We start from the raw sequence: 14,914 nt of genomic DNA on the forward strand, positions 1-14,914 counted from the left end.
CAGATGGTTATCTTAACTGAATCAGTCTCGATTAATATCTTTCGTGGATATTCTGCGATACAAATTATATGTTAGGCCAATGTTACTAAATTTTACCTACATAAATCAGCGTTTTTATTATGAAGAGCAACTAATGTATCTTCGTAGAGAGTCTTAGTATGTATCTATAAATACAATTTTAGTTTCATATCAATTGTTAATTGTTAGATAAACGGAAAAAGTTGATTTTCACAAGTTTTTGAAATATTGCAACTCTCTTGTATAATTCGTTGTAATATTTAAATTAACTAAAATAAAAATATCGTTTCCACTAAAACAAAAATATTTTGGTGAGACATCATTATTTGATTTCCTTTGTTTGGATACCGTATTTTAGGGGTTCATTTAACATCACAGTCAATTAAAATGGAACTTTGAGTCAGGCGGCAACTTTTTTAAAACTGTTTTATAAACAGAGTTTACGCAAACCTTCACCGTTTCACTACCATAATAAATTAAATAATTTTAATATTCTGTTTAATTGAAAAATGGCAACCATTTGCAAATATATTTCCGAAATAAGACTTGCTAAACCTCTATCGTTTTATACGTATTTTAATATATTTAAATTTTAGCCGACTTAAAAAAAAGAGGGAGGTTATCAATTCGTCGGAGTAATTAATTTTTTTCTTTTGTATGTTACATAACATAGCATAACATTGGACTTCGTTAAAGGAACGGAAAGGTGGTAACTCAGAGTTGGTTAAATACTAATTTGGTTCCGATCCGATCATTATATCATGAATAAATAAACGATAGTCTTGAATTTTTATATGAGAATTGAAGTCGGTTTTATTTGTTGCCGAAAAATTACTTGTATTATATTAAAAAGCATTTTCGAAATAAAACTTTCCAAAGTCCATATTAAAATATTTCATCACATCTTAATTCAACTCTATTTTAATCTTTACGGGGTGGCAATCCAAATAGAAGATATTTTGCAACTAGAACTTTCGGAAACCTCTCCTGTTAGACACCCATGTTAAAACATTTAATTTAACTAGTTATTTGTTTTTGTTATATATGGCCTTATAACAATTATATTCAACATTTTTATTGAGCTTGAGGCTGTTTTTTAATGAAAAACTATTGTGGAAAAGAAACATCTTAAATTAATTTCTAATTTCTAACAGTTGGCAAACCCTTTTTAAAAATATCCCAGAGTGTTTTCCTTAACCGCTCTCCCTGACACCCCTACCAAAACAATTGACTAATTTCTTTTTTTTAATAAATTGATTTTTGCTTTCTGAACAGCTGGTAACTCTCTTCAAAATTCGAAATTAGGCATTTTTAAAAACCTTTTGTTTGACAAGCTCGATGTATTATTTTATTTAACTGAATAATAATTAATGGATTTTAACCTTAAAAAAAGGTGGCAACTCTTTTAAAAAATATCCTACATTTTCATTAATGGAGGCTATAAGCTACCTAGGATACACATTTTCCATATAAATAACTGAACATTTTTGAACAATGATATCCTTAGAGTTGTTCACGACAGGTGGACTGTTTCTCTCGATTACTCGGAAGTCCTTTTGCGACTATCAGAGCTTGCTTTTTTTTTAATTTTCTGTTCAAAGGCGCTAATGTTAGCTATCTATAAAAAGATTCTCGAAATGTCCATATAACCACACCCAATATATCCAGTTAAAAAATATTAATTAGCACCTAAATATTACAGCACCAGGAATTTCGCTGCTCTATACTTTCCTTGCAGGGACGCATTTCTATTTGTGCGATTACATTTTAAGACGTTTTAAGTGTGTAGTAATATTTTATTACTTTTCGGTTGTACTTGTATAGACATACATATATGTACATGCACTAGTATGTGCATATGCATATATGTACATATACATACGTAAAGTATTGTTAACATTCGTCATCGTCGCATTTTTGGCGCGCTTTTCAATACGCATTTTATTACGAGTTATTATCGTTAATTTTTTATTATAGTACCTTCACACTTGTTCCGTTGCCCTTTTTGGTAAGTGTGCCAGCAAGTTTCGAGATTGTTGTTTTTATTTTTTTTTTGTTGTTTGTTTTTTAGTTTTCCACTTTCGTTGTGTTCATGTACATACATACATATGTCGTACGTATGGTTGCGCAACTTTGTTTTTGATTAACATTTTTTACTCATCACCCTTTAAGTTTTCAGAACGTGCTTTTATGGTCTTCCTGCAAGATTAGTTTTATGTTTGCACGTACATAAAATATTTATTTCTTAACTTTTTTCAATTAAAACTGTAAACGAAGTAAGACATTTAGTGTGTACACATATACTACATATGTAGGTATGTAAGTCGTTCTTCAAAACCTCTTAAAATTATGGATAGAGTAAAGACTAGGTAATTTTTTTCTAAGACTTGATATCTTTAAAAAAAAGTATTCTACGTCACCTGAAGTACTTTCGCTCCAGAGTTGCTACAGGTAATAAAAATCAATATAAGTGTCTTAAAAAGTTGGTGCAAATGTTAACTTTAACATGATGAATGGCGTTCTTTGAAATATGTCGGATAAACTTGCGGCCAAAAATTAAAAAAATGGTTGAACTAATTTTTAAATTGTTATTTGCGGGTCGCTGATTACGAATATGACGCTGAATTTTTGAGATTCAAAATGGCTGATAAATTTTTGGGTAATTCATTCATGCTATCTGCAAAACTTGTTATATTCGGTTAAAATTTTTACTTTAAAATTATGAGTGGCGTTTTTTTTCAAATTTAATACGGCGGACAAATATTTGAAAAATGTTTGGTCTTACTTGAAATATATTACTAGCGGGTTCTGGGGCCGCTGAGTACGAATAGGGACATGAAATTTCTTATTTCAAAATGGCGGATCCAATATTTTTGAACGAATTCAGAAGCATATAACCTATTTTTTTACGTGAACCAATTTTAGAAAAACAGTATGACGGATAGCGGGTATTGCCTCATATTAAAACAGAATAAAAAACCGGCCCCAAAATCTCTTAATTCCAATAATGTTTTTTTTTTTTTTTAATTCTAAATTTTCGGTTACGAAATGTTCGATGACTTTCATGTCAACGTGCGACAAAAACTAGAAAATTTCAAAACAAACGAGGCAAATGATGTACTTACGAAACAATGGGACAGATATAGCAAAACTTTATTCTTAGTTTTTCTCTCTGACGTTAGTATGTCAAAATTTGAAATGAAATAAATAATTTAATAGAGTTTGAAGCGCGATATTCGAGGATGTGGTCGCATGTATATTAATTCTTAAGACAAAATTTTTTTTTTTTAATATATATTGCAAATTTTAAAGCACCTTTCCGGTACCTACCTATTCGTCCTTATGCATGAAAAACATTTTTTTTATTCTACAGAATTTTCTCTTTTATTTGAAACCCATGTTGTTATTCTATATTTCACTGAGTTTTTTAAATCAATTGAATGGCATTGACTATGACATCCATATGGTGGTATCAGAAATAACTTCGAGCACAATAATTTATTTAATTTTTTTAACTCAACGAAATCAGTTCTTAGGAAAATTCCAACTTCCATACATATGCATAACTAATTTTACGCATTCTTGCACTTATTTACATACATACATACAAGCATACATGTAAATACATATATTCTGTACAAATACATATGTATGAATGCAATAGGTCGCACTGATATGTGCTACGATTTTATGGTAAACATACTTTAACCCAAGCACATTTCCAGGCGCATTGACAGCATTATATGTAGGTAGTTGCAAGTTAAATGCATTGCAAAAATACTCATGCATTCATACATGCATACACGCATAAATATGTACATACATACATACATATTTGAGTGTTTAACACAAAACAAATATTTATAACCGAGAGTGCACGTAGTAAAATCGACAAACGCTTGCTTCTTTACCTAGTTAAGTGCAACTGCAGTCAAATGCATGCACACAGGCACACAGTGGCCTCATACACTACATACTATGTATGTATGTACGTATAAGAACATAACCTGACCCCTTCGATGGCAATCGTAAGTGCTGTCTTTGTAGCAAACAATGCGTTCAGCTGGGGTTATTATGAAACTTTGCATGCAACGATACAGAGTTTGCATATGCGTGTGACAAGCGACGGTGTGGTGCAGGTGATCTACAAGAATAATAACAAGCAACTGTAGCAGGAAAGGTGCTTGGCTGCCAATTGAAAAACCTAAAATTGTGACAATTTATTGCTTTTCAATGTTGCCACATACTCTTGGTGGAGCTTAAGAATAGCTATATATATATACATGCATACAAACATATGTATGTATCTGCATATCCGCATTTTTGCTTAGTTGGCGCAGAGGCAGGTGAAGGTCTGCACAAAAGGAGTAAAGTGAGCAAACAGTGTTGCTTTCAGGAGGAAATTGATGTGTGATACTGTTTACTTAAAACAAAATGCAAAGCAAGGTATAGACATATTGGATGCGTATACATACATACTACATACATACATATGTATGTACATATGTACATGTATGCGTATGAGCACAAGGCTTTTGATAAACAAATCAGACATTTTATGTTACTTACACTCGTTTTATGTTACTTTCCTTCTATAGGTCAATAGTATGTATTTCCTACTTTTTTATACAAAGTAACTAATTTACAAATTGACCCACATGCCTTTAGAAAATTCCATAGAATGTTGAACACACACGTTATAGTTAAAAGAAATCATAGTTATGCTGAAATAAAAATTTTCCAATTAAAATTGCATGCTGTGCACAATACTTGAAAAAGCTTGATATCCAGAGAAGGAAGTTAAGTAAGCAAATTACCAATATAAACTGATCTGGATTTTGTTGTCCTCTCTGGGGTAATTTCTAACTGTCGAGCTTAGCAAATTTGCGAACAGATTCCATGAATCTTTGCCTTGCCAACCCATGAAATCCTCATTTAAAATCGGACTAAAATTACACCCGCTTCCCGTATAACGCTAAATTTCAGATATATGAAAACTCCGATATTTTCTTACTTACAAAAGCTTTTAAAAATAAATAAGACTGTTACAGACTTTTAGATGGTTTAGAGAAAATTTAAGCGACGATATTTGATTCCTCGCCGAGTATATAATATTCGCTTTCGCCCGACTTACTTATTTTAAGTTTGTAGTGTGAATGAAAAACAAGTAAGGGCATACCTTTCATGAACATCAGAAAATTGTACTTCAACCGATTAGATACTGCATTTTAAATTAGTTGTTTGGGAGCTCAACTAAATTTTTACCTTCACTGCATACATAGATAGATGAGTTATTTAAAAATCCCTAATTGAACAATCAGTGGTATGGAAGATATCACTTATACGGTGCATAATCGACTTACTGCTATCTATCACTTATACAGGACCGATCTTAAAGACTTTCTTAGTCGACTTTTTATGATTATCTAGAAGGTAAAGAGGGGGTTTTAGGGTAAAACCCATATCTGAAAAATCAGTTGTAAGAAGGCTATAGGTTACGGTGATCCGATGTTTGATTATTTTCACTCTGAGCTTTTTTTGGCAATGAGTAAAAATAGTACAGAATTTTAGTCTTAGCTGCATAAATAGATAAATAACAAAAAATGTCATATTTGAGCTATATGTTGTATGGGTAATGTGACCAACCGTACTTCCTTCGGAAGTACAGTACTTCGTTTTAAGCTGTTGTACCTCGTACTTCGAAGTACAGTCAAATTTACTTAATTGCAATATTTTGTACTTCATTTCCTGTAGTTCTCCGATCTTCTGGACGATAGTCACATGGCTTGGGCGATAAATTCGTTCAAAGTACTAAAGTCGCCGGGGATCGATGGCATCATACTTGCGTGAGGACCGGGTACATCCACAAGGCTTAGAGAGTAGTTAAGTGTTGCGTACATCTCGAAGACCGGAAAAGGCTCTCATATTTCTCCTAGGGATTTTAGGCCTATCAGTCTGTCTTTTTGCTAAAACCGCTAGAGAGATGGTTGGACTTTGCTCGTGTAAAGTTAGCAAGCGTTTTTTGTTAAAGTTACTTTTTAATCAGAGTTCTGACAGCAAGGCAATAGTTCTACAGTTCCATAATCAAATTTTCAATAGTCAATAGTTAGTTAAAGCCAAAAAAGCTAAACAACAAAACTCGCTTGCTAACTTCACGCAGCAAGCCTTTTTTCAGTAAAAACAGTTGTGCATCTGCCCTTTAAAAACAAATTTTGTTCTAAAAAAATGTGTACGAAGGTCAGATAAATTCTAAAAGGTACTTGCTCGTAATTTCTAGCAGTTTGTTTAATTTTTTTTTAATATTGCTCAATGGTTGAACCTTTGATTAATATTGTTTTTTGTTAAAGAATGGACTATGTTTTTATAAAAAAATAACTAAAAGCTTTTTGTGTACTCATTAGTTTTCTAAACAAATTAGCATTATAATTCTGTGAAAAAGTGCACGCAAAAATTGCTTAAGATTTTCGTTATTCACTCAGACTGCACAAATGACTAACTAGTCATGAATAACAGAAAAGGCTTCAATTTTGCAGTCTTAAGTCAAGCATGTGATTGATTGGCTGCAGTTAAAAAGTGTTAGTCAGAGAATGTGACTGCAATATTTAAAGTCACGAAGACTGCATTCTTTAACACCTCTGACTGCAGTTGACACAGAAGAGAATCGACTGGCCTGATTTGTTGAACTCGGCCAAAATCGCTTAGGCGGTTACTGCGCCAAATAAGAAGAAGGAGAAGATTGCGTTCAAACAGACGGAACGACGGACATGACTTAGTCGACTCAGTTCGACGTTGTGACTATTTAAGTGTACCTTTAAATGGATCTATCTCTTCTTCTTGTGGTACTTGGAAATATCGGACCAAAGTTGCTCTACCATGAAAGCCTAATTTACCATAGATCGAGGTCGAGTTCGAATCGTGAGTGAGCTCGAAACGACGTCGAAACTATTGCAAAATTTGAATGTCCTTAGACGGTATCTTAGTTGGTCGATGAGCGATTTTAAAACTACATTGACGATATGGTCTATAACTCTCGGTACCTGGAGGCGATAAATATAAAAGGCTGAAGGCAATCCCACACCGGCTTTGAGCGAGAAGCACCGCTCTGATCTCCGAGTGTATGTAGATAACGGCTTTTTAGGATCTTGTGCATGTGATCTTGCATTCGCATATTTTGATGCATTTGTAGATACACAAAAATAAAATGAAAACAGTTGCCACGGTAGCAGGCATAAAATTTGCAAATGCAAATCCAAGACCATTTACACAATATCCTGAACAACTCTATAGTTCGATGGCATGCACCTGGTGCTGAGAGACATAGTAACAATGTCCCATGCTGTTGAAAAGAAGCCTTCTGAGTTTTTTTCCGTAAACTCCTGCTCCAAAGCTGTGCTCCACCTTGGAGCCGCCAGTATATCAGATTTAGCTGTCGCTCTGGGGTTTAGGTAAATTTTTGTCCCAGTTGTTTCACAAATTGTTAAAAGTTAAATTTTGGAAGGCACAGCTCAACAAAGCCAATGCGCAGCCCTGTTACCCTGAGAGTGGAAGGTTGTATAAGATTTCTGTCCTTTACATACAATGTGTGCCTCGCCTATTCAAGAAGCACCTCAAAAGCCACGCTTGGGTTTGTTCTCATTCATTTCTCGTTTTTTTGAACAGAAGGGAGCAGCATAAATAAGAATTGGTTTGGCATCACATGATCTCCGATTCCGCTCCATTAATTTCCGGTAGGTCCAGATGGCGGCCCCAGCTTTTTGAATACTTTTGTCTAGCTGCGGATTCCTCGAGAAATTGTCATCAAGGATAACTCCTAGTTATTTGACCTCTTTGGTGAAGTGTTTCTTTTCTTCTTGGAGAACTACTTCAACTAATTTGTCCTTTTTCCTTGAGGAAATTAATATAAAGTCTTAACTATGTGCTCAGCTATGTACCAATTATAGTTTGGTTTGATACACTTCCAAATAGCGGATAGTTACAACACAGAAAAATTGTTTAAGTTATATGTATGAACACTTACATAAATACACGCTACGATTCAGGTACACCAATAAAATAAAAATTGCCTTCAATGCGCGCGAATTGTAATGCAGTCATAAGCATTCACCTCACGATAAAGCCTTTTAAAATCCCGCTTTATAGCAGCTATTCTAAGAAATTACCACAACCAATCACATTGTGTAAGTGTTTATGTGTATGTGCGTTATGCTGTGTGCTAGCCTGGTGCTATGTATGTAGTTATCGATTAATTTTCACCTGTTATTTCACTCTAATACAACCTTGAAGGCGCAACCATTAAAACAATTTCTGCAGAAAGCAAACAAATGCACTTTCACTTATATATTTACGCTACCAAACACACACATGTGCATGTGTAAGCTTAAGTATATTGCTGCTATAGAAATTGACTTTTATCGTGATTTACAATCGCTTTGGCCTTTGTGAGCATGCTGCATGCCACACACAACGCAAGCGTCCATTCACAAACGCTCATTTATGTACTACTAAAGATTGCATACATATGTATATGTTTACACAGATATAATGCTCCTTGTGCATGTGCTCTTCGATTTTACCAACACTGATATGCACCAGCTTTCGTGTGTGTGTGTGTGTGCTTTGGTTTGAGCTTTTAGTTCAGCTTACTTAGTAAGTCGTTTTTACTTTTCTGCTTCACGTTCCGCACGAGTACTTTCATTTCGCAAACCTTACACATATGTATTTTTTCTTCGAATTACTTTTCCATACTTTTATGACTGTTGCACCCAAGTTTTTGCTATTTTTACAAGCTTTTTTGTTATTACAACCAGGCCGCGATGTACATACATATATATTTGTATTCACTTTTCCACCTATAAACTTATATACATATATACACTTACGTATGCATTTATATAGTATGTGTTCCACAACTTCAATTGCGAATTCCCACAAGCCAAAATTGCATGAGCACTGAAGATTTTGTTAATCAGTTTCTTAAAGCTTTATTGTAGACACTTCAGATTATTTTGGCAAATAAAGATGGGGTAAACTGACTTTGCATTGACTTTAAATATTTATCTTAGACTTTTGGCTTGAAAAGCTATTAACCTAATATTTGTGCGTTGATAACATAGAGTAGTCTAATAAGTATTTAAGTCAAATGCTTTTGAATATTGTGAATAATTGGTCTAGACGGAAAGAATTAAACCGTATTAATTTTAAATTCAAAATCTTGCAAATTGAAATAGTTTTGTATGTAACTAGATATTAACTTACATATAGAAATTTTTGGCACAAGTACTCCGCTTAACTTCACTCGGTACCTACATTATTATTTAGCGAACCAAAAAAATATGTATTTCTTATATATGTAACGGAGAATAGTATCGGGTGCATAAGTGTAGTATGGCGGCGAGACCAGAATACCATGCATATGGGGAAAGTCATTCACCAAGTAGTGGCCAAAAACCAATATTATGCGTCCGTTTTAAGCAGCTCACGATTTACAGTGTTCACATTGGGCACCCACCGGGTAGCAACCAAAACCCACTCAAAAGCGAGCTACTTGTGAGAAAGAAAATACACAGCAACAGTTGGTGCGATGGGTCCCCAGATCAAGAAATGGAAACCAAAAAGATAACGTTGTGATAGACGGAAAACACTAGGGATGTGACCGGTATCCGAAATCCAGCTTATCCGACCGTCTTTTTGTTATCCGACTATCCGACCAGATACTGGCCAGAATCCAGCCAAATTTCAAGAATTCCAATTATAGAAGACTCAAATTAAAAATCAAGTTAAAAAAAAATGTTGCTTTTATTTTTATAATAAAATTTAGTAGTGTCTATTTAGTAATTAAAGTTATAATTTTTTAAGTTTTACATTATGAAAATAAACATTTCCGATTTATATGGCCACAACTTATTTCTATTTTCAACATAAATGCGTCTCCTTGCACCAAACACTCTTTCTGATTTAAATGAGGAAGATGTTGCATACTTCATTGCCAGTGTAAACAAATTTGAAAATTCTTTGCGACTATGCTTCACCTAGCTTAAAGAATCTTCTTGCATGGATATAAGAGGTATTTGTGAATATTACTCCATTTCTAAATCGCTGTCTTGTTTCTTGTACGGTCGCTGTCTTGTCTACCCATCGTTTGGCTATCCACATCTCTACAAAAACTAGAATCAGTATATCAGAGCCGTTGGCGATTTTCTCAAAGCATTGCCAAATATTCTGGTGAACTCCCTCTTCAATAGAAGCTTTCACGAGAGTTCGGACTTTTCATATAATTCAACTGGTTTCTCCATGTTAACTGATTTATATTATCGAATTTGTTTATCATCAATACAGTTTTTAAATTTATTGATGTCCATTCAGCTCGAAAGAGCAGAAAATCTGATCAAAATAACATATGTCGGTGAAAAAAAACAATACTACAATATTGTGAAATTTATAAAGGGCAGCAGTCTATTGGCTATCCGATCGGATATCCGAATCCGGCTCTTATTCTGTACCAGGCACATCCCTAGAAAACGCAGTATTTTATACATACGCACACTACGAGGGTCAACAATTCCGATTTTCCGTAACAAAAAAAAGATAGGCAGATATACGGCAGTGTGAGGAGCTTTAAAAGCTAGGCGGCAAGAAGCACACCCGAAAATTAGTCGACCTACGGCAGATTTAAAGGTTTTCGTGAACCCCTATAAGAACAACCACGGCGATCTATTGGCCTTCTCTGCTATAAAATGACCTGGCGGATAGGAACTTGGCTGCATTAGATATTTCCAATCTTCGCCAGTAGGCTCGGAAGAAAAAAAACTGGCATGATATATTGAAGGAGCATTTTGCTGTAGCATCGTAAAGAAGTGCTTTCATTTTGGGTGAAGACATGCTAGATGGATTTTTTTTGATAAAGGGGAGTTGCTTTCTACACTTATCTTTTTCTTGAAACTTCCACCAGAGGGCGCAACATTAAACATTTTCACATTATTTTCGAAACCTATTTTCGCAATTTGGCAAACTCCAAATTGATTTTAGATCATGGTTTCTTCGCCAAATTTGATTAGAATTACTTGTAGAACTCCCATAGTTACAAAAAACTTACCCCCTAATATACCTATGTGTATATTATACATATACGCAATGGTATATTTATTTTTCTGAGAGTATGTGTATATTTTAGCACAATTCCTTACCACATGCCATTATGTGCGTTTAGGTATATACAAATGGTCGTTAAATTACAAAACCGCGTATCAAGAAAGCGCAAAACCTGGTATGGGAGGTTGCCCAAATTTTATAGAAGAAAGCAAAACATGTCTTATTTAAAAACGGTTGTCTCTTTAATCCCTAAATATCTTTTCTTCTTATGTCTAAGTATCGATATTTTAGTATGAATGAATAAGGCCTTGATGCCAGTAGCTTCCGGAGGTTTCGCAGAAACAAGATACGCGGTTTTGTCTTTTCAACGACGATATGTATGTATTTATGTGTATTTAAAATTGTATGGTGTAATGGGTATGCACATATGGCATAGCTTTCGTTTTTTGTGCCTTTTGTGCTCTTACATCTTTTCTCTGCTTCGACTTCTATTTACCTAACTTTCCGCTATTATTCTTTAGCTATGATTTTATTTATTTTTCCGTTCTCCAACGCTTTGCTTTTTTAAATCAGATTTGCTGCGCTGGGACGCACGCTCGCGTAAAAATGTTTTTTTTTTTCTCGCTTACCATTTGGCTAACACACGTGCGGAAAATTCATAGTATGTTGGCTGCTTCTTTTGTGATTACCCGTAAAGTAGTACAAAGAGGTACAGTGTGGAAGATATCTGTCTCAATTTTAAGGTTTACTAGGTGAAATTTATTATCTAATGAAATAAATGGGAAGGAGGAAAATATCTTTATAGTTCTTCTTCAAGAAGTAGACTTTCCTAAAGAGAAAAAGGACTTTTGTGTTATTCACGCATCAAACGTACCACGTCTGTGGCGGCTGATGTCCGACACAGTTCTGGATTAGTTACTTGAGCTGTCAAAGAAATTATTTCTTATAATATTAAAAAAAATTTGTTGTCAAGAGTTTGAGAAATTCTTAGGTATGAAATGAAAAAGTTTAACAAAAAGCTGTCATTCATATTTTAAAAGAATATTTTAAGAAATGAGTTTAAACATTTATCAGCTTTTTGTTTGTTAAAGTACTTCTTCTAGGAAGTTTTAAAAGATATAATCTTTTAGATGGTATAGATTATATCTTTTCTGCTACGGCCTTTAAGAAATTATACCAGTATTAACTTAAGTGACGCTAGTCCTGCCCTAGTCTTGAAAAACACAAAATCTGGTGAAAATTATTTTCTATTGCTTTCATACGTAGTTCTATATGTATGCATATATATATATATGTACTTTTATGCGCTGTTTTATACATACAAATATTTGTATGTGTGTACACATATATTTTCGCTTTATCCGCCATGTAATTCGCTTAGCTTTGCAGCATTCGACACACGAGCAAGCAGATTTGCTATTTATTTTGTGGTTAGCACTCTTTGCGTTCATTTTGACGTTCTGTTTTTATTATTTTTTTATTTAAGGAGGAAAAATGCTTAAAGTAAATTTGTAATATTATTATATTTAAAACCGATAGCTCAATGTATTTTGGAAATTCAGAAGAGATTGGTAATCAGCATTTTAGATACTTACAGCCGATTTCTCTGTGTATGTTTAATTATAATCAAAAGATTATCTCTTCTTATCTGTTTCTCAGTGTACTTAATCGATGATTAATAATAATAATAATAGATTGGCGCTTAGCGGCGCTGCGGAGTGAAAGCGCGCACTGCTTACCACTACACCACAGCGGCCGACGATCGATGATTTACTCATACTTAATACGCCAACATTGAGCAGTCAACTATTGATTTACTAATTATTTGTTAACTTATACTTTTTTATCAACTGAGAAATCGGCTGTAATTAATAAAGGCCTAATTGACCTTATATACAGTTTTAATAAACAACATATTTGTATGTATTGACTCTACTTCTTAACCGCGTTTCTGCTTTCTAGACACAATTACTCTACTTTTACTCCAATTAAGACAGTGCATTTTGTTTGCGAATGTGTTTGGTTCCGAAATTTTCATTTAACGTTCTGCTAAAAGACAAAATAATTTTTTTTTTTCGAAAGTTATTCAAAATTCTAAATTTCACAATTTCCCGGATTGGCAAGCTAGTTTTAGAATATCAAAAATATTGTAGCAACGAAAATAGTTTTGCTCTCATTTTAAAGGTCATACCTATGACTATTTGGGATTTTAGAGATTTTCGGGATTCTCGGGACTTATTGATATAATAACCGATGTTTTTATCGATTTTGTTATAGATATTTTTATAGATTTTGTTATACAAATTTTTATCGATTTTGCTATCGATATCTTCGCAGCTTATCGATATAATAGTCGATATTTTTAACGATTTTTTATCGATATTTTTTATTGAAATTTTTATTTATTTTGTTATCGATATTGGTACAGAGTTTGTTATCAATATTTTAATCGAATTTGTTATCGGTATTTTTATTGAATTTCTTATCGATATTATTTTCGATTTTGTAATCGATATTGTCATTGATTTTTTATCGATTACTTATCGATTTTGTTACCGGTTATTAATAGATTTTGTTATCGGTTTTATTATCGATTTTGTTATCTATCATTTATTGATTTTGTTATCGCTTATTTATCAACTTTGTCATCGATATATTTTTCGATTTAGTTATCAACATTTTTATCAATTTTTGTTATCGATTTTGTATCGGTTTGTTATCGATATTTTTGTCGATTTTGTTGTCGATATTGTATCGATTTTCCAATCAAGTTTGCTACCAATATTATTATCGATTTTACTATAGGAGTTTTTATCGAATTTGTCTTCGATAATTTTATCGATTTTGTTATCGATATTTTATTGGATAAAGATAAAGAAAACAGAATAACATAATGGTAATTAGAAGGAACAGGGGTAGAGGTAAGGATCTAGATAGAAAAAACACAAAACAATATAACCTTAAGCAAAAGCAGACGTACGTGTGTATGTACATATGTATGTTNATACCTATAAATAATGTATAGAAATGTTTTTTCCAACTAAATATTATGTTTTCATTACAGAGACTGCAGAGTAGTGCGCGATCCACAGACGCTAAAATCGAAAGGATACGGTTTTGTTTCATTTGTGAAGAAATCGGTAAGTCTAATAGAAATCAAGTAAAACAATACCAAATCTAATATAGTACAAAAATACAATACCGCTAAATATAAGAGAAACAAAAAATAAAGTTTCTTCAATGACGTGGTAGGGCGTGGCATCCAAGAAGAATAAAGAGGTGTGCTAAATTTAAATCATTCTTTTGTCATACAGTTGGTGCTTAGTTTAAAATTCTGTCTAAACAAAATTTTGCAAATACATTTACAAAAGCTGAAAAACGTATGAAATCAAACGCATAACAATATAAAGAATTATACATATGTAAATAAAGGCGAAGCATTAAGACATTTTACTTTTTCTGTTTTCACATTAATAATTTAAAATCTTTGTGAATGTATGATGAGCACATTCGAAACTTTCTTATATGTATTAACACGCAGCCAACTCTTCTGCGAATACAATTCTTCCTTTTGCATAGTAGGGTGTTAAACTGACAACAAGGCGCAGCTGCGAAGCCTTCTGCTTTCCCAACCATACAAACGATACACCCCGCCCGATAGACGTCCGTCAGTCGGTTTTAAAACGCATTGCACGCTCAATCGTCAGCGGCCCGGCAGCTGTAAGGGCTGTCAGTCTACAAAGCTGACAGTGGGACTGTTTAAGCTCTGTGCCTAGACTGGCAGACTCGGTGGCTGTCAGTCACACTG

General features: G+C 33.5%; 1 protein-coding gene across 1 annotated transcript in view; it reads left to right on the plus strand.

Annotated features, from left to right (window-relative positions):
• LOC108360776 (nucleolysin TIA-1) overlaps window positions 1–14,914 on the plus strand; it is a 184,592-nt gene that overhangs the window by 143,727 nt on the left and 25,951 nt on the right. Inside the window, exon 3 of the mRNA XM_017613204.1 lies at window positions 14,171–14,246. Within this exon, the coding sequence (XP_017468693.1) occupies window positions 14,171–14,246 (76 nt within the window). The remainder of the gene's footprint in view (window positions 1–14,170; window positions 14,247–14,914) is intronic.

Source organism: Rhagoletis zephyria, unplaced genomic scaffold (genome assembly GCF_001687245.7).
Source record: "Rhagoletis zephyria isolate East Lansing unplaced genomic scaffold, Rhagoletis_zephyria_1.1 Rzeph_scaffold_00626, whole genome shotgun sequence".
Lineage (NCBI taxonomy): Eukaryota > Metazoa > Arthropoda > Insecta > Diptera > Tephritidae > Rhagoletis > Rhagoletis zephyria.